The following is a 26,692-nucleotide window of genomic DNA, read 5'->3' on the forward strand; positions in this document are numbered from 1 at the left end:
GAAAAAAAATATTATGACCGTAATATCCCGAGTTATCGTACAATGCGTGATTCTGCGACGTCTACTTTGTACAGGCAACGTCTTTCTCAGTTGGAGAACTTGCCAGGGCCCGACGAAGGAGGTGGCGTGAACCTTCAGTATCTCAAGAACGTGGTCCTGCAGTACCTCCTGTGCGGCGAGGCGCCCGCGCGCAAGCACATGCTTAATGCAATCGCTGTTGGTCTTCGCTTTACACCTCAGGAGGCCCAATTGGCACGGCAGGCCTCCCAGTTCTGGTGGTGAGACCTTTGACCAGTGCTGTCTTTGGTCAGTGCTGTCTTTGGTCAGTGTTGCTTTTGGCCGGTGCTGCTTTTGGCCAGTGCTGTCTTCTGGCTCTAGTCAATGCTAGAACCATTAAATGCTTCCAGAGTGCCGAAAATGGTTCAGCTTTTTTGATCCTGAGATGCTACTAAAGAAAAGAGAAAAGGCCTGGTGCAAGCACAAGTCCCTTTGCAGTGAAATAATAATGAAACTTTCTCCCAGCATTTTCTTCTCTCGTCTGTTTCTGAACTTCAGAGGCTCTGAATGATAGAGTGTAGGCATGAGCGAATGGTGAATTCTGAGTTAGAAGTAAATTCAAAGCGAATAGAGGTTTTTGCCAAACATTTTTCAAATAAATATTGAATAATTTCTCCAAGCCTTTTATTACTCTGCACTATGTTTAAACGAAAACCCAGCTGAACTCGTCAAGCTTGTTCCCAAGCTTCCACTTGTCACTTCTAAGCTAATTTCAGTCTCTATCTATAGACTGTGGCCTCAGAAAGATCAATGCCTACATTGGGATGGCAAGTAAATGACAGATTTGACATAATAAAATTAAACTTGTAGAGAGAGTTTATAAATCTTCTTGCTGTACGCAAACATTTTTCAATCTTGAAAAGATAACCACGGATGATTGATGCAGGTTTTTAAATCATCCATCTTTGCCTAACATATTCTTGTACAGTTTAATTTTGAAAATGTTACTGGAATGTAGGCAATGACATTTTTTTTTCATTTAGTTTATATGTCAGGTTCACGTGCGCATGATGCCGGTTTGAAAATGTGCTTTTTCCTAAGCACACGACTGCAATATTTGTACTGTTTGAAGTGTTCATCGCGGCGGGCTAGCCCATTAAGCGCGCTTTTTACTGAGCACTGGTGCATTGCGGAGAAGCAACACCCTTGAAAACGCACTTCGCAAGTGTTGCTTCTCTGCAGTGCACCAGTGCTCGGTAAGAAGCGCGCTCAACGGGGCTTACCTGCCACGATCAACACTTGGAAAAATATGAATACCGCAGTTCACCTCTATGCGCATATCTAATAGCATATTATTCTAAACTACTATTCAAAAATTTGAATATTTACTCAATCCTAATAAACTGCTTTTCAATTTGTGGTTTAATATTTAGTCGCACAAGAGTGCTGTTACACAAGTCAATGCAACCACGGGGGCACGCATATCAACATGCTTATGAAAACAAAGCTCTCAGGCAATATTGCATTTTGTAAATTGCATGTAATGTCATACTTTTGTTCCTGGCATGGGAAATTGAATCTGGTACTCTGGAATCATTTGGTGGCTTTAGCCTGTGCTGCTAAAGAATGTACTGGCAAGCTGTCCTGTTGAGTCTGTTGAATTCTCGTCTCTAACTGTTGTGTTGATCTCCATGAGCGCACTAACTACCCTGTGCTATGTTCTTCCCTGGTTTTATTTCATCTGCTCCCAACAATCCACGGTTTTACTAGCAAGTACTGTAAAATCATTTTGATTTCCTGGTGCATGAATGTACATACCTGTGGCCTCTGAGGATCCCCATGCTTCAGTGTGCAAAACTTTTGTGTGTCCTATAGGTTTCAGAGATAATGTATATTGGTATGAATCCAACTAAATTAGTCTTCATTAAACTCTGCTTCGAGTTATGGTTGTTAATGTCCAGCCCTGCCTGCAAAGTCCCCGAGGAATGGGGCATTTGGAAAGTCGCCTGTTGCTGCATTTTAAATGATTTGTTTTGTTGAGCTTCATGAATTCACTTTTTTGAAGAAATATGTGCTCGAGAGTATGTATTTTGCTTTCTTTCTCTTTCTCTCCCTGCGCTTGTCTGGGGAAGAGGGAAGAAGGCTTATTTGTACAAACCTTGGGCCTAAGACAATCCACAGTGGGCACAAAAGTGATGCTTGATAGCTTAGTCTAGGTCATTGCAGCTCAGTATGGCCAACAGTACATATAGCTTCATTGCCTCAGAAATGGTAAGGCATGGCTGGATATCTGGTTTTTCGGACCAGTAATTCTGTACATGGTGGATTGTACCGGTGCAGCGGTTGTATCAGGTTTGTAACACCATTTTTTTACGTATTCACAAAGTGTTTATTTCAAAGTGGAGCAAGTGCTCAAAGGTAATCGTTGCTTACTATGACTAACGTTCTCATCGGCCGCGTCTGCAATGGTTTATGAAGTCACCAACTACTGAAGCTTTGCTTTCCAGCGCTGCAGCCGTGTTGCTTCCCTGCGGGGGAAGCCCTCTCAACAGTGTTTTGGTGTCCGTCTCTCCACAAGCTTTGTAATTTGCTCGAAACTACCAGATTCAAAAACACTGTTATTAGAACATACTTGTGCCTTCTCTCCAAATGGCATACAAAGCAAGCCACAGAGTCTTGCTTTGCACATTCCACTTCTCTGGTTGTCACTGTTTCTGACGGCTTTTACAATTGCAGCTAGAGCCACTAAAAAGGCTACGCTTAGGGTAGCGGCACTCAGTTCCCCAAATTTCTCGTCAGCGCCGCTATTTTGGTGCAGACACCGTTGGCAATTTTTACGACTTGGAAATGCAACTTCCTCGGCTTCGGGGTCGGCAAAAACACATCCAGAGGATGGAAAAGTTTCCTGCGACTTCCGGTAACTGCTAAGGATTTCAAAAATCAAGACTGACTAAGTTGGTGTTACTCTGTAGTGTAGCTTGCTTAGTGGTTAGAGTTGCTGCGTTATGGGCAAAAATGCTGCATTTTGTGAGTCGTCATCCATTTGTGAATGACCACGTTGACATTTGAGTCCCGGTGCGCGTGCTTCAGGTTTGCACAGTGCATCTCGGCAGGCTGTCACCTGCATGTATCCTGACTGCAAAGGGAACAAGGCATACTATATAAACATTTTATTTTGTACTTTACAATTAGCAGGTCTGGAATGGAAACATTTCCAATGAGAATTGTATATTTGTGTAATAAAGAAAAACATTGGACAATAAATGTGTACCGAGTAAAACTGTGTGTAGACTGCATCTGGACCATCTCCTCAATCTGATCTACCTAACCCAATACTAAAAACAAGAAAAGCATCCACTGGGAGCTCTGAACGGAATCTTCACCAAAACAAACTGGCCGTCTTTTCACAGGTCACTTCTCGCCTCTTGTCTCGGTCACACTTGGCAAACTTGGTTTTCGATGCTAGAAAACCTAGAGAGCCGCAGTTGCAGACTTAGAAAAAGCGCCGGAGGTGATCGGCAGGTGCACTATCCCAAAATCCTGGCACCAGCGATCTCTGCACCGGTGGATTATAGGCGAATTCCATCAAAATACTTCATAAGCACCAGCCCTATAGAACTACTTTTTTTTTTTTTTTTGCCTCCAAATTAAAGCTTTTCTTGGGGTAAAGCTTAACCTATTATTCCATGGGATTTTAACCGAATGGATCTCGCTATTTTTCCGACTACTTTTGGCACCTTCTTTTTGAGCGAGTGCCCGTAAGCGTAGACACCGTTTCTGTTTGAGCTCGAAACCCTAACCAGCAGAGTTTAGGTCACCAATTAACGAAGGAACCTTTTACACATAACAAAAAAAGCAGTCGTTGACCGTTCCGCAAACAGTCTCCTACTCTTGGAAAAAGCCGTTTTGCCGTAGCTTTCAGACATTGCGAGAAAAACTTCTAACTGACCCCTCCTATAAAAGAAAAATTTTCGAAAAAGTAGGAACGAAACTCGAAGCCTTGTTATCCATTTCGCCTTATGAAGAACCACAGAAATGCAGAGGATGCACAGCGCCATTCAAGCCCTCGGAAAAAGTGCAGCGACACAGTTGCACGGCATTCTCGTGTCACTCGATTTGCTGGAATGGCTCGCAGCATCCGCTGTGGTCCAGTGCAACACAAAACGGAGTACAGGTGGCAGCTGCCACGGCGAGTGGACGCGGCGTCGGCTCTTTCGAGTCGACGAGCGAATCAGGAAGGGGCAAAGAATCCGGCCGGCGGGTGTGTCTCCAGAGGTTTTTGCATGTCCAAGGGGAACACGCCGAAAAACTTGAAGCGCTCGCCCATCTTCTCGGGGTTGGTGAGCATGTCGTAGCCGGAAAGCAGCTCCTGACGGAGGTTGGCGTCCTGGCAGTTGTCCAGCAACTTCTGAAAAGTTTCAACAGAGTAACTCACCATTATAACTAAATATAAAAGATTTAGTAACTAAGCATTATGGCTAAATATAAAAGCTTTACGAATTGTATTCTTTTCCTAGAGATGTCCGACGTGGGCATATTAGGCGTTTGGCACGTTCCGAAAGATGTAGAATGACGAGAAAGATGTTTCCTCGCGCAGTGACGCATGCATCTCTCTAAGTGTCTGAAAAGGAGCAGGCACTGGACTTTGGCAGAAAAGGGGTTAGCAAGGCATTTTAGCGTGGCATTGCCGCCAGACTACTAACCACTACCGCAGTTATTTTCCCGGCAGCGCCATATAACACGTCAGTTGGCTAAAGTCACATTCTCTTTGCCATTTTGTAATGGCAAAGAGAATGTGACGGTAATGTTATGCAAAATTCTACAATGCCTCCATTTCCGAGAGTGACAATAACCTGTTTTGGTTACATCGCATTGCTATAAATGAGGGAGTTATGCCAGGACATGGGAGGAGCTCAAGCATGTAGAGTGGGGTCCATCTTCCAGAGCTATGAGCTTAAGCTAAGGACTGCCAGCTTGTGCTCGGTGCTCTTGTGGAAGGCTCGAGGCAATACAGATCGAGGCTCTTTACGAAACACAGAGTGCCTAGTCAAGTGCCAACAGTGTGCAACTTGAGATGCATCTCGGGACAATAAAACTGACAGCACAGTGCACCCTGTTTTTACATTCGCCGATGTGAAAGGAAAAATAATGCGAGAGAAAATAAGCGTGAGACTGAGTACAACTCTGGTCCCTGAAAGAACCTAATTTATGCTCATCAAGTTTCCTCTACCGAGTGAACGGAGCCACACCTCATCTAAAATCCAATTAACTCGATTACAGGTTTTACTGATACAACATGCAATTCTGTGCCAAATCAAAAGAGGCACGGCAAAGTGAGAGCCAAATCAGTGATGTAGCAACTTCACGCAACCACGGCAAAGTGACATGCTTTACCTGAAGGCGTATGTTGATGCCCATGTTCTTGAGAAACTGTTCTTGCGTCACGGGGCCAAACGTCAGCGCTATTAGAAAAGAAACACAGTCGACTCTGTCGGTTCACCGATATCGAACAGGATGTGGCCACACGTCGAAATGGGCCCTGTTAGCGGAGACGAGCGTTCCTCGCAGCATTGAACAGTGGGCGAAAGCGGGAAGCTCGCGCTGGAAGGCAGGACAACTGAAACAGCTCCCTGCATTCCTCATTCAATCGGTGACTACAACTGACGAAACAGAGCTGAATTACTGTCTTTTCTTTGTTTTAGATGCCTGCAACAGCTGTTTTGTCATTGCACAGTGGTAAGTATAACGAGCCACGTGGTCGTCTTAACGGAAGCTGCTCTACCAAACAGGGCGATGAAATTTGGACCGACTTTAAACCTCATGGCCGGTTGCTTTCAGTCAGATATTGCGGGCCGATAAAAGACAACAGCACCCATTAAAAAAAGTGAAAGCCGTTTACAAATCCCTGTAACGCCGAATTGGAGCGCAGCTCTTGAGGAGGAGGAGTGAAGGGTACTGAGGGGAGGGTAGACCCCTCCTCCTCCCCTCATTCTTTAATATGCTCCGGGGGGGGGCGGTCACGTGACCTCGGGGGGGGGGGGGGGGGGGTGTCACGTGACTTCGGGGAGGGGGGTCACGTGACCTCGGGGGGTCACGTGACCTCAGAGGGGTCACGTGACCTCAGAGGGGTCACGTGACCTGGGGGTCACGTGGGGGTCACCTTGGGGTCACGTGACCTTGAGATGACCTTGGGAGGGGTCACGTGACCTTGGGGGTCACGTGACCTTGGGGAGGAGACCACGTGACCTCGGGGGTCACGTGACTTGGGGGTCACGTGACCTTCCAAGGGTCACGTGGGGTCTTGGGGTCACGTGACCTTGAGATGACCTTGGGAGGGGTCACGTGACCTCGAGGGGTCACGTGACCTTGGGAGTCACGTGGGGTCACGTGACCTTGAGATGACCTTGGGAGGGGTCACGTGACCTGGAGGGGTCACGTGACCTTGGGGGTCACGTGACCTTGGGATGACCTTGGTTACGCCGACGGCGACGGCGACGGCGACGCCGCTCAAGCCGGGAACGGGCCCCTAAGAGCTGCGCTCTAAAAACAAAAAAAGACAATGTCGACTTGTTCCTACCAAGTGCTTCAGATTACGGTGCTTTGAAGTATTGTGGAGGAGCTATAACCGCCTTGCCCATAGCGGTTAAGCCGAGAACTGCGCCCATGGGGACAGCAACATAATTATTATAAATTATTTTTGTGCATTTCTGACGCAACGCTTGGCTGATGTGGTCAGTGCTGTGTCGGTGTTCAGCTGGGGATCATGTTCAATCAGAGAATCGCCAAGTGAGTACAAGTACCATGCCGCACTTTTGTCTAATCTGCCTGCCCTCCCCCCCCCGCACCTGATTGTGATAGATGATGTAAAAAAAACACCAAGCTCCGAGGAAAAAAAATAAAAGCCGGACAAGGCGGCATTTATGTTTCAACCTACTCGCCAATAGTAAAGCCACTGTAAACAAATGTTGTGAAACGTGAAATCGTGGCAATGAAGAACTGAGGTTTTTTTACCTTTCCCGGCAAGGATCCGTTTGAGGTACGAGAAGTCCACGTCGGCTGTCAGGTCCGCAGTGCCCGGTTCGGAAAGGACCGGATGGAGGGTGTGGTTCTTGAATGCCTTTGAGAAGAAGTGCAGCAGCATGTTAGGCATCAATCTCCCATTAGCACTCCTTACATTTCCAGATAATAAAAACAGCTATCCTAATGACCTCATTCGGGTTATTATACAAGTTATTTGCTTTTAATTAAAGCATTTTTTTGTAAAAAAAAAACAAAAAAAAAATCATGAATGTTACACAAATTGTATCCTTCACTACGTGTTTATTGGGCTTGGCGGATGTTAGAGGGGGGATAAACTGTCAAAATCACTGGGGTAACGAGCCGACATCTTAATTATCCATTTAATTATTTCATTATTGAGTCGTGTTGCAATTCCAGTTTTGAGGCAGTTGTTATGGAGGCTAAACAAATTTAAACACTCTGCGAAAAGATAACAGGCTTCGAGATAGCCATTTATAAGTTTTTGCGTTTATGTTTGCCCGATTTCAAAACTGGATGCGGCCGTGCCACAAGCCTTGCCTGCAAAGATGTGTGGAGAAGTGATGTACATAGCTGTTTCGGGCACCTCGTCATTACCTTGGCAGCGTGCCACTGGTGCATCCGCCAAGACACACTGCCGAGGTGACAACGAGGTGTCCATTGCAAGTATGCCACCCTTCTTGCGTCATTTTGGGCAGACAAAAACAAACTACCATAGACGTTGTAATGGTTGCAGACTTGATATTTCACAAGATTTACGTTTTGCCATCAGGACTAAGCAGCTACTAGGTCACTGGATCCCATGCATCACCGATATATTGGCAAGATAAATTTTCCCCACCGCCAGACGCTGCATACCCGGAATGTGTCCGTCTTGGTTCCATCATGTCCGTAGTCGACAACCAATCCGCAGCCGCCGTGTTCGTGCATCCGGCTTGCCAGTTCCTGCGCAATGACGCCGGCTTCCGGGCACACTTCGACGTGGTCTCGCTTCTCACCAACAACCTGAATGGAAGGATTTTTATTTTTTTACAGCGGAGCTGTTAAGGGCTAGTTTCCCCAGGATCGTGTCCGGTACCAAACAAATGTTGACACCCGTGGTCGACACGACACTCTGGTTGCCGCCGTCGCTCATAAATGGCGGTAGCTGTCCAGAGCGTTGTGTTTGCCGGTTGTCTGCTTGCCACCGTCGCTCATAGATCACGGCAACCTTTCCAGCCTCTGCAACCAGACAACTGGTTGCTGCCGTCGCTCATAGATGGCGGCAACATTTCTTCGGAGAAAGAGCGGGAACAGAACGAGCGGCGATGTGCGCAGTAGTGCGAATGGTTCCGCAACCGCCGTGAGGCCGCTATCATCTAATGTTTCACTGCATCGAACGCTTCAGATTTCCTTGCAAAAGAAGAGCAGATCGCTCGCCTGGAAGGCCACCACCAAGAACAGAAGCTACAGCTCCGCTGCTCTTCCTCCTTCACAAGAGTGGAAAGGCTGAATGTTTTTTTTATTAGTTTTACACAACTTTATATGTTACATGGCACAAGTCCGTCAATTTGTTCTTTCAACCCTGTGAATATGGCAGACAAGAGAAAAGTTTGAGTGTTTTTGGTTTGACGAGCAAGCTCTTGCTCTCTTGCTATGCAGGGCAACGGCCAAAAGGTTGAGACGCATAAGAGAGTTAAGCATTTACTCCTAATTACAGGTGCTTGACTGGACAATGAATTTAAGTCTTTGGTACCTTTTATAACAAGGATTAATGATGTCACAAAACACATGGCAGTAACAAGGCCTTTGGCTACAAACTGTTTGTAATGATGCTTTTCACAAGTTCAACCTCTCAAAGGAATATTATTTGCAGTTACATGCATTGCATCTCCTACTGGCCCATCCATCCCAATAGCAAAATTTTAACTCCTACACGTTTCAAAAAGCAGCCCTTCTGAAACATCTGTGAAAACCAGCAAATATAAAGTGTATAAAAAGTCTACAGAGTGTTTCCCCATGCCTGCACCATCACTGCGGAAGCCAAACGCAGAAAAACTACACTTAAAATTTCATGTCCCCTTTACTAATTTAGATAAAAGGTCAAGTACTAAAGGGGGAGTCATATGACTACCGTAAAATACCGGGCAAGCGCCCACTCAAACTTTGGAGATAATCGCCAAAAAATGGTGGATGGGCGCTTGTCCGGTCATCAATTTTACATATAAATGTACTGTACGTATTTCCTCAGATCTCACAAATTTGGTAATGGGCGCTTAATGTGGAATGGGCGGATGCGCGGTATTTTACGGTAGCTCAAACAGGCACAAAACATTGAAACTATACCGAACACACAGAAACCTACATACTGGCTAAGTATCTGTGTCTAAAAGTCCGGTGTCTGCCAAATGCCAGAGTTCCACGTTCTAACACATTCTACGGGTGCTGTGGAGACAAAGGCGGCTTTTGTCTCCACTGCACCATTCGACCGCGTTCGACTGCGAACATGAAATGCCGGATGCCGGCGTTCTGCGTTCTAATGCGTTTGACGAGTGCAGTGGAGAAAAAGGCAGCTAGCTTTGCTCTACCCTCCAATCGTTCTAACCAGAGCTCGGTGTTCTGACGTCCCCGCGCACTCTCTTCTCCTCCTCAACCCCCAGTTTCTACCTGTGTACCAGGGAAACTCAAAAAGAGGCGGAGGGAGGGGCTGTGTGTGGGGTGGACTGCACGGGCTTACACACGTCTGCAAAGAAGCTGGCCGGGGTGGGGCCGCGGGAGAGCACGTAGCGCAGGTGGTGGGGTCCCGGACCGTCGTCGAGGTCGATGAACACCTCCCGCCAACCCTCGGGGGTCCGCTGGAACTTGTGCACGGGCAGCGCGTCCAGAAACTCGTGGGCCACGAAGCAGGAGAAGCCCCGCGGCACGTCGTGCAGGTGCCGGTACCAGCCCACGGGCACCCCGTGCTTGGTGATGCTCTGCTTGTATGTCACCTGCAGAAAACGTAATGAGCTTCCGTTATGACAAACTTTTGTTATAGCGAGCTTCTGTTATGAAACAACTTCTGTTGTAACGATCCCTTGTTATAACAAGCCTCTCTTGTAACAAGGCTCGGTTATAACGAGTTTCTGTTAACACGTCGGTTTTAACAAACTTCTTTTAGAGCAATCTTCTCTTGACTTAATACAGAAAGAATAAACAGAAAGGACGGACAAGGACGGACATCTTTCGACTTTCAACAACATGTAGCGTTCTTTATTAGAAGTTGGCATCGAGATCGGTGAACCTAGAGAAAAAGGGGGGAAGGAAAGGACAAGTGACAGAAGGGAGGGAGAGGGAAGAGGGAAAGGAGTAAAAGGGGGGAAGGAAAGAGAAAGCGAAACAAGGGAGGGAGAGGGGGAGAGAGAATCGGGGCAGCGGAGGAGCGAGGAATTGTTAGCCCAGTGGGACAAGAAGGGGGGTCGGCATGAGAAAGTCGGGAAGTTGTTAGCCCGTTAAGATTAGGAGGAGGGGAAGGAGAAGAGGGGTCATCTCGAGACACAGAGCGGCGCCGCATCACCGCACTGTCAGGGAGCAAGGGCCCCCCGGGCCCGCGTCAAGGCCGCAAGTTGGGGGCGCAAATAAGCTGCCTCCCTCTCGGAAAGGACAAGCGAGGGAGACGAAATGTTTTGAGATGCCTGCTGCATGGCGTAAGCTTCAATTATCTCGCATCCGTAGCGGTCTCTATGTGAGCCCAGGATCCGCGCGTTGTGAAACCGGGGCTCACACGAAGAACATGCGCCTCTATGGCGGAGAAAGGGATGCTGGGACTCAATGTCCCCTTTTTTTATTTCCCTGTCGTGCTCGCCCAGCCTGTCATTCACGCAGCGGCCCGTTTGACCGATATACTCGGCGCCGCACGACAGGGGAATGGAGTACACGCGTCCAGTTGCGCAGGAAATGAAGGGTGTTTTGTGTTTCTTTGCACACCCTGCTCGTGAACGGCGCTGGGGGTCGTTCACGAGGCGGCACATGGAGCCTAATCGGAACCGGCATGATAAGGCCACATCGACATCATACCGGCGGGCCGCTGCCCTCAGGCGATGTGATGTGCTGTGGTGGTAAGGTATTACCGCGAAACTTTTTTGGTCGAGGCGGTCTGGCGCGGTCGGGGTGAGGCTGGGAGATTAGAGACTTTAGGGATGTCACAAGGAGGTCGCGTGGATAGCCCGCCTTTCGGAGGCGACAGATTTGGGCGGTTAAGCTGGTTTGAGAAAAGTGGGAGCAAGATTTGGTACGGGATGAGGAAAGGAGGGATCTTACAATTCCGGACTTCACAGTTTTTGAGTGGTTGCTTCCGAACGGTAGAACGGGCTTCTTGGTCCGCTGCTGGAAACCCCAGCAGAGTCCATTGGGATTGGTGTGCAGGCGCAGATCGAGGAACTGCAATTCCCCGTCCGAAGGGTCCTCACTGGTGAACTTGAGGCCTTGAGAGTGGGTTGAGAAAACCCGCTCGATGGAGGCGGAAGTGGTGCCGGCTGTGTGGAGTACGAGGTAGTCGTCAACGAACCGAAATACCTTGGTTCCCGGCGCCTCAACGCCAAGCTCCCTCTCCACAGCCAAGTCCACCGATGACATGTAGAATTCGCTTAGAACAGGGGCCAAGCAGGAACCGATGCAAACGCCTGACTTCTGCCTGTAGATGTTCCCTTGGTGTTCCACAAGGGTGGATCTTAGGTATACGTCGACGAGCTGTAGGAACGCCTCGAGTGTGATGCCAGTTGAGTTTTGGAACTTGGCCACTCCGGATTGCGTGACAGCCCGTTCAATGCAATCCATCAGAACCACCACGTCGAGGCTGTAAAACATGTCGGTGACATCGAGGGAAAACATGGCGACGTCCGGCCCAGCTGAGTGCAGTTCCCGGAGATATGGCAGAACCTCGAGGGAACATCCGACCCGAAAAGGCTGATCTAGAGGGACAGCTGTCAAATGTTTCTGAAGGAAGAGAGCCAGGTGCCTCTGCCAGGGTATTTCGGTTCGTTGACGACTACCTCGTACTCCACACAGCCGGCACCACTTCCGCCTCCATCGAGCGGGTTTTCTCAACCCACTCTCAAGGCCTCAAGTTCACCAGTGAGGACCCTTCGGACGGGGAATTGCAGTTCCTCGATCTGCGCCTGCACACCAATCCCAATGGACTCTGCTGGGGTTTCCAGCAGCGGACCAAGAAGCCCGTTCTACCGTTCGGAAGCAACCACTCAAAAACTGTGAAGTCCGGAATTGTAAGATCCCTCCTTTCCTCATTCCGTACCAAATCTTGCTCCCACTTTTCTCAAACCAGCTTAACCGCCCAAATCTGTCGCCTCCGAAAGGCGGGCTATCCACGCGACCTCCTTGTGACATCCCTAAAGTCTCTAATCTCCCAGCCTCACCCCGACCGCGCCAGACCGCCTCGACCAAAAAAGTTCGCGGTAATACCTTACCACCACAGCACATCACATCGCCTGTATGATGTCGATGTGGCCTTATCATGCCGGTTCCGATTAGGCTCCATGTGCCGCCTCGTGAACGACCCCCAGCGCCGTTCACGAGCAGGGTGTGCAAAGAAACACAAAACACCCTTCATTTCCTGCGCAACTGGACGCGTGTACTCCATTCCCCTGTCGTGCGGCGCCGAGTATATCGGTCAAACGGGCCGCTGCGTGAATGACAGGCTGGGCGAGCACGACAGGGAAATAAAAAAAGGGGACATTGAGTCCCAGCATCCCTTTCTCCGCCATAGAGGCGCATGTTCTTCGTGTGAGCCCCGGTTTCACAACGCGCGGATCCTGGGCTCACATAGAGACCGCTACGGACGCGAGATAATTGAAGCTTACGCCATGCAGCAGGCATCTCAAAACATTTCGTCTCCCTCGCTTGTCCTTTCCGAGAGGGAGGCGGCTTATTTGCGCCCCCAACTTGCGGCCTTGACGCGGGCCCGGGGGGCCCTTGCTCCCTGACAGTGCGGTGATGCGGCGCCGCTCTGTGTCTCGAGATGACCCCTCTTCTCCTTCCCCTCCTCCTCATCTTAACGGGCTAACAACTTCCCGACTTTCTCATGCCGACCCCCCTTCTTGTCCCACTGGGCTAACAATTCCTCGCTCCTCCGCTGCCCCGATTCTCTCTCCCCCTCTCCCTCCCTTGTTTCGCTTTCTCTTTCCTTCCCCCCTTTTACTCCTTTCCCTCTTCCCTCTCCCTCCCTTCTGTCACTTGTCCTTTCCTTCCCCCCTTTTTCTCTAGGTTCACCGATCTCGATGCCAACTTCTAATAAAGAACGCTACATGTTGTTGAAAGTCGAAAGATGTCCGTCCTTGTCCGTCCTTTCTGTTTATTCTTTCTGTATTAAGTCATCAATACCAACGCGCTCACGTTTAACTATATCTTACTTTTGAGAGCCATGTGTTCGTCACGTCCAGAAGTGCCAGGCGTCGGGCCCTCGGACTTTGATCCTGTCACCTTCCTTCAAGCTTCATTATTCGTGTCAAAACTGTTCCTCCTTCGCCTACGCCTGAGGACTCTCGGTCTCTGCCTTCGCAAGAACATCACCCACCCTGCGATACATCAGGTATTTGGCTTCTCCTCGTCGCGTTGGGCGGCGAACTACAGAGTGATGCAGATTGCAAGACAGGAGGTGTCGCAGGAGATCCTGGTGATGCAGAGGTCACTCCCATGTCTCATGACGTCTATTTTCGGTACTAACTTCGCACTCATCCCTCCTATGTCTTCCTCATCAAGTCTGCCCACCTCCTCCTGGAGTCTTCTTGGAAGCTTATCATCTCCTCCGCAACTGCAGAAAAGCGAGTTAATCAGAGCCCTGCGCTGGAACCTCCTCTCAACCTCTCCGACACCACCCTTTCGGCACATGCTGAGTCAGTTCTCTCAAGAGGCCCGAAGTTTGCCCCAGCGTATGAACCGTCGCGAATCGACCAGCTGGCTGCTGTTCACCAAGTCGCCTCAAAAATTCCTGAACCTGAACGACAGGATTTCCTCGCGACGGGTTTGCGGGTGGTGTGCAGATACGGGAGGGCTCCACCTTCAAAACTGGACTTTTTGGAGGTGGTTGACGAGCTCAGGCGCTCAGAGCTGAAACTCCTGGAGGCTGACAAGACGGGTGTGTTCGTTGTTATGACCGCCGGGGACTTCAACAACAGACTGGGTGCAGTTCTCGACAAAAACTTCACGAAAATGAAGTCCAGACCATCGGGGTCTCTCCGCACAGAGGCTAAAACTATCTGCAAAGCCAACGAGCTCACCTTTCTTCTCAACAAACTGTCAAAACCATCGGATCAGTACCTGCGGGTTTTCTTCACAGCAAAAACACACAAACAGAACACCCCTTTCAGAGGCATTGTATCCGAGAGCGGCTGCTGGCAGAGGCACCTGGCTCTCTTCCTTCAGAAACATTTGACAGCTGTCCCTCTAGATCAGCCTTTTCGGGTCGGATGTTCCCTCGAGGTTCTGCCATATCTCCGGGAACTGCACTCAGCTGGGCCGGACGTCGCCATGTTTTCCCTCGATGTCACCGACATGTTTTACAGCCTCGACGTGGTGGTTCTGATGGATTGCATTGAATGGGCTGTCACGCAATCCGGAGTGGCCAAGTTCCAAAACTCAACTGGCATCACACTCGAGGCGTTCCTACAGCTCGTCGACGTATACCTAAGATCCACCCTTGTGGAACACCAAGGGAACATCTACAGGCAGAAGTCAGGCGTTTGCATCGGTTCCTGCTTGGCCCCTGTTCTAAGCGAATTCTACATGTCATCGGTGGACTTGGCTGTGGAGAGGGAGCTTGGCGTTGAGGCGCCGGGAACCAAGGTATTTCGGTTCGTTGACGACTACCTCGTACTCCACACAGCCGGCACCACTTCCGCCTCCATCGAGCGGGTTTTCTCAACCCACTCTCAAGGCCTCAAGTTCACCAGTGAGGACCCTTCGGACGGGGAATTGCAGTTCCTCGATCTGCGCCTGCACACCAATCCCAATGGACTCTGCTGGGGTTTTCAGCAGCGGACCAAGAAGCCCGTTCTACCGTTCGGAAGCAACCACTCAAAAACTGTGAAGTCCGGAATTGTAAGATCCCTCCTTTCCTCATCCCGTACCAAATCTTGCTCCCACTTTTCTCAAACCAGCTTAACCGCCCAAATCTGTCGCCTCCGAAAGGCGGGCTATCCACGCGACCTCCTTGTGACATCCCTAAAGTCTCTAATCTCCCAGCCTCACCCCGACCGCGCCAGACCGCCTCGACCAAAAAAGTTCGCGGTAATACCTTACCACCACAGCACATCACATCGCCTGAGGGCAGCGGCCCGCCGGTATGATGTCGATGTGGCCTTATCATGCCGGTTCCGATTAGGCTCCATGTGCCGCCTCGTGAACGACCCCCAGCGCCGTTCACGAGCAGGGTGTGCAAAGAAACACAAAACACCCTTCATTTCCTGCGCAACTGGACGCGTGTACTCCATTTTCCTGTCGTGCGGCGCCGAGTATATTGGTCAAACGGGCCGCTGCGTGAATGACAGGCTGGGCGAGCACGACAGGGAAATAAAAAAAGGGGACATTGAGTCCCAGCATCCCTTTCTCCGCCATAGAGGCGCATGTTCTTCGTGTGAGCCCCGGTTTCACAACGCGCGGATCCTGGGCTCACATAGAGACCGCTACGGATGCGAGATAATTGAAGCTTACGCCATGCAGCAGGCATCTCAAAACATTTCGTCTCCCTCGCTTGTCCTTTCCGAGAGGGAGGCAGCTTATTTGCGCCCCCAACTTGCGGCCTTGACGCGGGCCCGGGGGGCCCTTGCTCCCTGACAGTGCGGTGATGCGGCGCCGCTCTGTGTCTCGAGATGACCCCTCTTCTCCTTCCCCTCCTCCTAATCTTAACGGGCTAACAACTTCCCGACTTTCTCATGCCGACCCCCCTTCTTGTCCCACTGGGCTAACAATTCCTCGCTCCTCCGCTGCCCCGATTCTCTCTCCCCCTCTCCCTCCCTTGTTTCGCTTTCTCTTTCCTTCCCCCCTTTTACTCCTTTCCCTCTTCCCTCTCCCTCCCTTCTGTCACTTGTCCTTTCCTTCCCCCCTTTTTCTCTAGGTTCACCGATCTCGATGCCAACTTCTAATAAAGAACGCTACATGTTGTTGAAAGTCGAAAGATGTCCGTCCTTGTCCGTCCTTTCTGTTTATTCTTTCTGTATTAAGTCATCAATACCAACGCGCTCACGTTTAACTAAATCTTCTCTTGCAACACACTTATCTTACAAAACACTTACCTTACAACACACTTCTCTTATAACAAACTCTTATAAAAAAATCTTTGCTTACAAAGACCTTCAATTGTAAAAAGAACCTCGCTTATAAAAAAAAAATTATAAAAAAAACTTTTTCTATGAGGAAAGTTCCGTATTCTTGGATAAATCCGAAAAAACCCCGAAAAACACTTGCCGGTAAAATTTTGGTCAATTAGGATTTATCTGATAAACTGAGAATTTTGATGTTCCAATGTTCCAATCCAAAGCTATGGACCATAGAGATTGCTTAAAATGGGGAAGAGGGGCAGTTGAAACTTCGTTATTACATCTTTTACCACTCCACCTCGCACGGCCACATGGTACGTTGATGGAATACGATGGAATGAACTCCCAGCGACTACCTCCAGGCATTTATTGATTTAATGTATTGACATTAATCGAAGCAACACTTGTGCGCGGTCGTAGGACATAATAATGGCAATGGCACCAACGCCAAATCCAGCTGAATACATTAATTGATAAAAGTGCATTTTAATTTTTTTTATCTAGCATAAGTTTATACCTGGATATTATTTATTTACTTATGTATATTTAATTCCCAATTCTTGAAAATTCTCCGAATTTCGAAAAATTGGAAATAAAAAAAAAAAAAAAAAAAAAAAAAACGCTGATAAAACTGAATTTTTGGCAAAAAATAAAGTGTGAAAAACACGAAACCCTACTTATAAGAAACTTCTCTTATAAAAATAATCTCTGTTAGACATTTTCTTTTTTCTCCCGGCATCAAGACAGTGGACGGAAATCTTGACGGTCTCAACAGTCCAGTTCCAAGCAGACGCTATGGAATCCAGTACTCTGGGAACATTTAATGACTCCAGCCTCGACGCCAACTTGATGCACTCTCAGCGGGTGACCGAAATAAAAAAAAATGAAAGACATTTACAATACTCTGTAATGCGAAATTAGAGCGTAGCTCTTGAGAAGGGGGGGAGGGCATGCCCCTCCTTTCCCTCTCCTTTCCTCCTACCGTTAACTTTCTCCGCTAAATTTTCCTCTAAATTTAGCAAAACTTTAGCAGGAAATTTAGCGAAAATTTTCCTGCTAAATTTAACGGGTTAAGTTTCCCCGCTAAATTTAGCAAGAAAATTTATGTCGCGTGACCTCGACACCAATTCAATTTCCTGCTAAATTTAGCGGGGCGGTTACGACGACGGCGATGCCGCGAAATGCGGAAACAGGCGCCTAAGAGCTGCGCTCTAAAAAAGAGAAGACCTACCTCCTCGGAGTCGCTCTTGACGGGCAGGCGCAGGGTGACCGGGCTGTGGTCGAGGACGTCCTTGACCACACTGACCGTGCCGCACAGCTTGAGCTCCTGCACCTGGCTCAGATGGGGGCTGATCTCCACCAAGTGCAGAGACACCACCTCCATGGCATCGCTGTACTTGGAGAACACCTGCAAGAGTAGGCGATGTAGTTTTTCTTTCTTCTCTCTCCTCCCATTAGATCCTGCATTGATTTGGGCATAAGTAAGATTCCGTGGTTTTGAAGTTTATTTTTCATCAAATTCTGAGGGTGTTTCTTCGAGCTTTTATTCTGAGCTTAATTCTGAGTTTAATTTTGCAGTGTTTTCTATTTTTCAGAAAATAAAAATATATAATATCCTGGTGTAAACATGTGCTAGATTCAATGCTTGTATTAAACAATATTTCTCTAGTTGGATTTGCCACTGCTGCCCTTGCCACTGGCAATACTAATCTGTCCCGCGACAAAATTTTAAAGCAAGTGTTGCTTTGATAAATGTTGATACCTTAAAATTCCTAACCTAGAGGTAGTTGCTTGAAAGCCAGTTTTTATTTTGTCCTAGTCCATCACCTCACCCCCCCACAGCTGCGCGAGGTAAAGTTGTAAAGGGTGTAATATAGAAGCTCCAACAGAACCCCCCCCCTCCCTTCCCCCTTCTTTGAAATACTTATGATTCACTGTTACAAAAACATAACCCTTCCTTCCTTTAAGAAGCACAAGTAGCTTGGCCCGAACTAAAAACGGAAACAGTTGCTTTTCTCGTGACCCAGAAGTACAATGACCTGTTGTCCTGACTTCTGAGTGAACCTAGACGAGATAAACGATGAGATTCCTTTTGTTTATGATTCAAGATTTGAAAGTGAACTGGAGTAGCATTTACGCAGGAGTCTAGTCATGTGCGAATAGTGGATTGTAAGTTCGAAGCTAATTGTGTGTTTGACCGAATATTTTTCAATTGAATATTGAATAGTTTCTCCAAGCCTTTCACTACTGCTACACCATGCTTAAACGAAAACCCAGCTAAGCTCGTGAAGGTTGTTCCTATGCTTCCACTTGTACATTTATAAGCAATTTTTTTTTAACTATATGGGCTGTGACCTTAGAAAGCCTGATGCCTTGGGATGGCAACTAAATGACGTAGTTGACATAAAATAAAACCTATAAAGATGCCCAGGTATTGAGTAGACTTACAAACCTTGCGATATGCAAATATTCTTTCTCCAATCTCGGATTTAAACAAACAAACAAAAAGGAATCACAAATGATGAATGCAGGTTGTCAGGGCATCTCTACCTAACCATAATCTTGCATAACAAACACAATTATTTAGCAACTAAAATTTCACTGCAATGTAGATACCAACATTCACAAAGTTTCCGTTCCTTTTTAAATACACCGGGTGTGCATGCACCATCTTGGTTTGAAAGTGCGCTCTTCTCCTAAGCACGTAATTGTAATCTGCATACTTTTCAAAGTGTTCATCGCGATGAGTTACCCCGTTGAGTGTGCTTCTTACCAAGCACCAGTGCACTGCAGAGAAGCAACACTCGTGGAGCTTGCTTCCGCAGGTGTTGGTTCTTCGCAGCGCACTCGTGCTCGGTAAGGAGCGCACTGAACAAGGCTAATCCGCCGCGATCAGCACTTCTAGAAATATGGATATTGCAGTTCATTTCAAAGCGAATATCAAATACTGTATTATACTAAACTACTATTCGAAATTCTGAATATTTGCACAACACTACTCAGGACAATTGACTCTGTGCTCTGACCAAACTTCATTTTTATATTTATCCGAAAACACGAAACTCCAAGGATAAAGTGTGCATGATAACAGGATGCTGGTATGCTACTGACTGCTGGTACACTAGCTTCTCAGGAAAGTCACGATGACGTCATATCGCATCACGCCAGTGTCACGCAATAAATACTATGACATAACAGTGAAATCATGTGACAACGATTGATAGGTACGTAACACAATCAGGTAGCTCTGGTGACATCTATAGTGGGCAGGCAATTATGTAACTGTAGCTCACGTGATCACGTAAGCTGTAATGATTATGTGACGTCCCTGACATTGGGAGACAAATTTTTTTGCGGCAACACGTAGCAGCTGTAACGACACTACTGATCCAAGCCACTTGAATGCCACAGGGATAGAGCATGAGACTATGAAGCGAGAGGCCTAAGGTTTGATTTCTGGTGAGGGACAAAGCGCCTTTGTAAAGACAACTGGTAGGTGCCGAGGGACGTTTCGTGACACTCTAGACCCGGACACCGGCCCGTAAAACCGTTCTACTTCAAAAACTCCCAAAGTTCCACCTCGGCTTCGGCGCACTCACCCGAAGCATGTCGTCGGAGAGAGTACCTCGTCCCGGACCAAGTTCCACGATGTAGAGTGGTTTGGGCTTGCCCGCCTTGACCCACTCATTTAGGAACCACACTGCGACCAGCTGCAGAAAAAAGGCTGCAATCAAGCTGTCCCCTTCCAGGCTTCGAGACTGCTAATGAACGATGCAAGAGCAAGAACTCCTGACTTGGGTCACGTACCTCACCAAACATCTGAGAGATCTCCGGCGACGTGGTGAAGTCTCCCGAGCTTCCAAAAACGTCCCTGTGCATGTAGTAGCCCTAGAATGGAGACGAAAACACGTCTGTGGTTAGAGCAGGAGCCGAAGGTGGGGTTCAGGCTTGTCCGGTGCTCGCGCAACATTAATTTTTCTGGTGCTTTCTATTTCACCGGAAAACGCGGAATTGTAGGTGAGCTTACGTAAAATCCGAGCTATCATGGTCATTTCTGCCACCATTGATTCCAATTTAAAGTCGTATCCCTGAAATCGACGGAAAAAAATCGCACCACGTAAACCAAACTTTTTACTTGCACCTTCCAGTGAACTAGATGTCAAGCCACCAAATTTATTTAAAGCAAAACAGTCTGAAGAGTTCATGGAAAAAATGACAATGTAACAAATATACCATCAGCTTTTCTCTAATACAGGGCAAACAAGACGGCTTTTGGAGAGGGGAAAAAAGATACTAGGCCTATAAATCATCCTGTGTGTCTGAATGTCCGAAATGGGCTGTCACTACCCAACCTTATACAAACTTCCTAAAGAGCTATGCCAGTCTATGAGGATATGTATGTCATGTATAGGTCATCAAGAGTTATGTAGGCAATTTCTAGGTCATCAAGAGTTATGTAGGCAATTTCCTAGAAACTTATGTAGGTCGTGGAGAGAAACAGTACAGATGCACAACTGTGTGGCACCACTTCACCATTGAGCAAATGGTAATTTTTTACTTATGCATTCTGGGTTGTGATGATCTGTACCCAGCACATTGCTTGGGAAACGGCCACGGCGGCCAGGAACAACAGCACGAAACGGGAGTGTGCGCCTTTTATAATACCAGGCAGTAACGCCCTCACGTGTCCAGGTCCATATCATCACGCTCCTCCCACCCTTAAGAAATGCATGTCAGTAACAATTCCAAAACCATTAAAATAGCTTAAATAAAACAAACAGTAGCACTTGGTGGTTAAAGGAAGTAATTCAGCACTGGCCGACGCACCCTGGTGAGGCGTGGCGACGGTCGTTTGGCAGGGGAACTTTGCGCCCTCTGAAGCGCTTGGCTGCTGTGGTTCTTCAGCTGACACCCTTGAGTAGGATCATTCTAGCATCAAGACAGGAGATATCAGGCGCCAGAATGTGTCCTGCAGTGTTCGACATGTCAGAAACGGGACCTGGAGTGTCAGGGTCCAAGTCTGCAGCTGTGCCAGATGGTTGGTTTCGCTGATTCTGTAGCAGTGGTTCAGCCTGCCGGAGATGATCATGGTGGCGTGTCCGGCTTCATCCATCAGCCAGTTGGAGGTCTGATGAAAATGTGTCCTGCACTGTGACCACAGCCGGCAGCCAAGCAGGACCCAGACAAAAGTTTCTGACAAACACCCAGTCCCCAGGGTGTCCTTGAATCCGAGGTTTTGTTTCTTGGTCATATCTGATCTGCTTGAGCTGCTTCTGCAGCATGGTGGTCCTTAGGTCAGGTCAAAGCAGGTCTATTGCAGTCTCATTGCCCTTCCGAGTAGTAGTTTGGAGGGGCTGCATCCCGTGACTTTCTAGGTGTCGATCTGTATGTCAGTAGCAAGCGTGCAATTTGTGCACGAACATCCCCTGGACCAGCCTTCTGCAGCTTCCTTTTTACTGTTTGAATGGCATGCTCTGTAGCACTGTTAGACGCTGGGACCTTGCACACTCATCTCGATGAAGCGAGTGTCACAAGGCTTCCCCTCAGGTCCCAAGTCCAATCGGCCGCCAATCCACAAAGTTTCCCTCACTCGTGAAACCACTGGGCCCCTGGCAGTGGCCTCTGCAACAGCAGGCGACGACAGCACTCGTGGGTATACTCCCACTGGCATGAAGACATCGGCAGGGCAGTCCACAGGAAAGTCTGTTGTGGGCAGTGGCAGGCGACTCGGTCCGTCTGCATGAGTGATATGGCTACCAGGCCAGTAATTCAGCATATAGCAGTACCCAGACAACAACACGACCCACCGCAGCACCCTTGAAGAGCAGGACTTTTCAAGATGATCAGTGATGACCTCGAAAGATCGGCCCCACAGGTATTGCTTAACTTTGTGACTATGAAAACGAGGCTCAACGCTTCCTCGTCCAGCAGGCTGTAGTTTCTTTTCGCAGCTGCCAGACTTCGAGATGAGAACGCAATTGGGCACACCTCCCCCGATGATTCTCATTGTGCCAACACTGCCTGAAACCCATTTAGGGAGGCATCAGCGACCAACAGTCAGCCTTGCAGGATCAAAGTGTGCTAAAACTGTGGCGGAGGCTAGCAACTCTTTTATTTTCCGAAATGCGTGCACTCCCTTGGATGTCCAGCACCAAAGGGGCCCCTGCCACAAGCGAGCGGTTTAGGGGGTGCAACACACTGGAAAGGTTTGGCATGAATACTCTATAAATGTTGATCAAGCCCAAATAGCACTGCATTTCCTTCACATCCTAGGGTGGGGGTGCTGCTAATGCGGCTTCTGTCTTGGTTGGATTCGGTTGAAGACCAGTTGAACTGATGATGTGCCCCAGAAACTTCACCTCGGGTGCCAGGAACTCGCATTTTGAAAGCTTCTGCCGCGATCCCGCTTTTTTTCATTCACCCCAGGACTTCCCGCACATTCTTCCAATGGTCGCGGTCATTGGCGCCGGTCACCAGTATATCGCCAATGTATACCGTGACATGGTCAAGGTCGTGTAGCAGGTTCTCTATCTCCCATGAAACAACGATGGGGCTGATGACACCCGGCCCGAACGGGAGTCTGGTAAGCTGGTACAGACCTTTCGAGATGTTTATGGTCACATACTTCCGTGAGTCTTCATGCAGCTACACCTGTTGGTACGCATCTTTCAAGTCAAGCTTTGTAAACATGGCCCTCCCCCCAATTAGCCCTGCAAACAACTCCTCGATGAGAGGGATCAGATATGACTAACATGGTCACGGGATTGACAGTTATCTTGAAATCGTCGCACAGGCGAACACGCCAATCCTGCTTCAGTACGGGAATGATAGGTGCGGCCCATTCGGATGTCTTCACTGGTCAAATGACGTTTTTCGGTTTTCACATTGATTGTTACAACTGCGTAAGAGCCCCCCTGTATCCGTTGGAAAATGAGAATAATGCAAGGTGGCAAATAGGTAGATTGCAATAAGGCAGTCATCTATTCGGACTTAATGTGACCACACCCCTCAATGGTATCATCATCACCAGAATGCAGTCGAAGTCCCAGACATCTCTTTGCTCTACGCTTCAAATGTATGCACCCTTTTTTTTTTTTTTTTTACGGACAATTGTACGTTGAACGTACCGACATTGGGTTTGTGAGCACCTCCTTCATGTACTCTGCCACGGTGATGGGTCCTGTGGCAAGGATCCTTGACCTCAGTTGCTGCAACAGCCTGGTCTCAGCCGACTTGGCCTGAGCTTCGATCACCATGGAGCGTTTACTCAGCTGCTTTGCGATACCTGTGATCAAGCGTAAAGTTTCCTTGCAATTGTTCATCTTTAGAAGAAAAAATAAATAAATAAAAACGCTTTCAGTAGTTTTTGAGGGTACGTCTGCACTGTTTTGAAGAGCGGTTAATGCAATAGCCCCAGCGTGTTTTTTTTTTTTTTTTTTCTGCACGAGCACGCGAGCAAGCATTGCACTAAAGTTACGCGCTCGCGCCAGTACAAAGTTGTAACACAACTCTTGAAACGGAGTAGGAGATACCCCAGAACATAAAGAAAAAAAACAGAAAATCGAAAGCGACAACAACGCTTGAGATGTGGTGGAAGAAATTGGAAACCTTTTAGTAGAAGGAACCGACACAGAAAGGGACGTCTCAATTAAGGGACGTCCGTGTCTGTTCCTTCTACTAAAAAGTTTCCAATTTCTTCCACCACGGTCTCAGGTGTTATATGACATAATTAGCTATCACCAGCTCGCCTGCACACTCACTGTCTTAACGCTTACACTGTTAATTATGGTAAGTATTACGTGAACATCATAAACATCGCACAAATCAAGCTGAATCCTTCTCGCACAGGTCGAGTTTGCACGCAAGTGCTCGTCGCAGTCACTTGCATATTTACTCGCTATTCATTTAGACACCATAATGACTAGTGGCTTCCAACCTACCTGGGTCAATCGTAGGAGTTTTGCTGTGAATCTCTCTCCGGAGGACAAAGTTAGTCCCTCGTAGAAGTTTGCACGCCGCGCGTGCTGCCATTGCGCTCATCGTCCGACCCCTTCCGAGGATGTTTTTTTTTCAGGCTTTGTATAGGAGACAGCAAGCCCCAGCGTAAGTTCAGTGATAAAGTGAAACCAGAGCGTTTTTTCCCCTTATCTGGTTATCTAACGTCGGCGTTACGCGGTTATCAGTCGTCGCACCCCGCCTCGAGCGCATCCATCAGCTGTAGTGCCATTTAATATTTTTTTTTAAAGCTGAGTTGGCCGAGGCGAAGTTTAAAAAAACATACGGAGAGGCGTAAAGGCGGACACGCAAAGGTTACTAACAAATATAATTTATTATGTAAAATTAACACGCTTAAATTATTTTAAACTTGGGTTTTTAAGTTGTAAATTAAATAAAATCGCATTATTTATTTGTTATCTGCGGCTATTGAGCTACGGCTCTTTCAGCACGCTATGTTCGTTTAGTTGTTTAGTTTAGAGTCAAATGTCATGACTCCTGAAGGACAGCAAAAAGCGCGTGACGTCACTATATTGAGGCTTTCGGAGGCTTTCATATTAACTCTATGCATTTCATGAAGGCCGGCGTTGGGTCGACCCGGTCGACGCAACGCTAAACGTTGCGTCGACCCAGAACGTCATATCCGGTTTTTTACAACGCATGGGTCGCAAAGCTTTTACATACTATATTACTAATAAACTATTTTAATGTCAATATGATATTAACTCATTACAAACCCATTAGTTTTTCAACAAAACGATATTGTTACTCTGATGTCATATCCGGCTTTAGATTAATTTAAAATACAAATGGGTCGCTTGTGTTATATACTTGCACTTGTTTGAAATTTGTTTTAATTATTATCTATTAAGTTAGTAAGGCAAACCCATGCCATCAATGACCAGGACCAAAAATTGCTGCCACCTCGCGCTCCGGTTCAAGAGTACGCACACATGTTTACAAATGGCGGCGCTATGGCAAGTCAGCTGTCGGGACTATTCGGTTATTTAGAGAATTTCATGTAGTTCTTAACAAATTAATGTATCAGTCAGCCCATGTATGCATCTTGATAATATAGCCAAGCCTGCATAACCTTCGCGATCCTAACTATCGCTGCTCACCAGAGCAGCACTGACCCCAGCGCGTCCTCCCCGCTCGCCGAAAACCGCTGAGCCACAAGCATGCAAGATCACGCTGGACCACTGCGCTGGACGCTCACGCGATGCCAGAAAATCACTGAAGGTGGAAGCCTCGCCGGCCTCGTGCCGAAAGCAATGTGTTCCCCATGCCTGCGAGCGAGCTGAGAAACACAAGTACGAGAATATTGTCTTGAGCAGCGTTTACACTGCACGAGAGCGCTTGCACACCTCAGGGCCACCTCGGAGTGTAGAGCTTTTCGTTGCTTTGGCCTCTCCCTCCGTCGTCCTTGCATATCTCACGACGATAACAATGTCTTGCCTAAGCGTACCAGTGGTACGATCTCGGGAAGAACAGACCACTTTACCGAAGCCCAGTTACACGAGCATCCCAGCGGTTTCTGGGAAGAAGAGGCAGGGGGACATTCCCCTGCCTCCTCATCCCAGAAATATATATGCACTACATTAATAAGAGTGAATACAGGGTTACTTCTCTTGTGTTCCCCTTGTCCTCTTTTTTTTTTTTTCTTCTTCTTCTTTTGTGTGTTGTGTTTTTTAATGGGAGAATGTGAAAGTGTAAAATGCTTGGCATTGATTTTCCGAAGCAAATGTAGATGTGATGGATGCCTCGGGAAGAACTAAGGATTAATTTGAACCACTTCACTTCGGTTTTCTTTTCACATGCATAAAAGACCTCTATTACACAGTAAGTAAAGCTACTGGTAGATTAAGCTGCACATTTTGCCTCTTTAGTTACCTATCTATGATGCTGGCCTTGAAGGTGCACTTATGTAAGCATTGACAATATTTTCATCTGTGTTGTACCCTGGAACCCAGCATGCTTACACTGAGCTTACAAAAAAAAAATGGGAGGGCAGCTTTTATACTGTTAGCAACAACTGTAATCAGCCTTACTGAGCGCAACATGGTTGTTTATTTCTTTATTCTGTATTACCCTGTCAAGGTATTACAGTTGGAAAAGTAAAAGTTTGAAGAAAAAAAACAAAGAAAATTCTTTTACCTGCACCAGAAAACTTAAAATGCAAATTTGCAGGAATAATTTATTTGAGGCACCAAACATGATAACCACTGGGGGACCAGTCAGGCAATACGCATGCACGACCAAATGTCTGACTGGTCCTACGACATACCAGAAAGATTGTCGAACCTCATCAGGTGCCACCCACTCGCTGCATCGTGTGTATTCATGCATAGGCGTAGACTACGGGGGGTCATAGG

General features: G+C 47.7%; 2 protein-coding genes across 2 annotated transcripts in view; one reads left to right on the forward strand and one right to left on the reverse strand.

The window, feature by feature from the left end:
- The window catches only part of LOC8030704 (GRIP and coiled-coil domain-containing protein 1), a 29,537-nt gene extending 26,260 nt beyond the window's left edge, over positions 1-3,277 (forward strand). The window contains exon 14 of the mRNA XM_040206231.2: positions 75-3,277. Within this exon, the coding sequence (XP_040062165.1) occupies positions 75-282 (208 nt within the window). The 3' untranslated portion in view covers positions 283-3,277. The remainder of the gene's footprint in view (positions 1-74) is intronic.
- LOC8030703 (protein arginine methyltransferase NDUFAF7, mitochondrial) lies at positions 3,153-24,564 on the reverse strand. The gene is made up of 10 exons (XM_029974115.3): positions 24,263-24,564; positions 23,450-23,607; positions 20,130-20,210; positions 19,922-20,032; positions 17,554-17,730; positions 9,756-10,004; positions 7,894-8,040; positions 7,009-7,114; positions 5,392-5,459; positions 3,153-4,405 (listed from the first exon to the last, which is right to left on the reverse strand). The coding sequence occupies exons 1-10, from the start codon at positions 24,360-24,362 to the stop codon at positions 4,229-4,231; spliced, it is 1,374 nt and encodes a 457-aa protein (XP_029829975.1). The 5' UTR covers positions 24,363-24,564; the 3' UTR covers positions 3,153-4,228.
- Between the last annotated feature and the right edge of the window lie 2,128 nt (positions 24,565-26,692).

The sequence above is a fragment of the Ixodes scapularis genome, unplaced genomic scaffold (genome assembly GCF_016920785.2).
Source record: "Ixodes scapularis isolate PalLabHiFi unplaced genomic scaffold, ASM1692078v2 PGA_scaffold10__122_contigs__length_95168666, whole genome shotgun sequence".
Lineage (NCBI taxonomy): Eukaryota > Metazoa > Arthropoda > Arachnida > Ixodida > Ixodidae > Ixodes > Ixodes scapularis.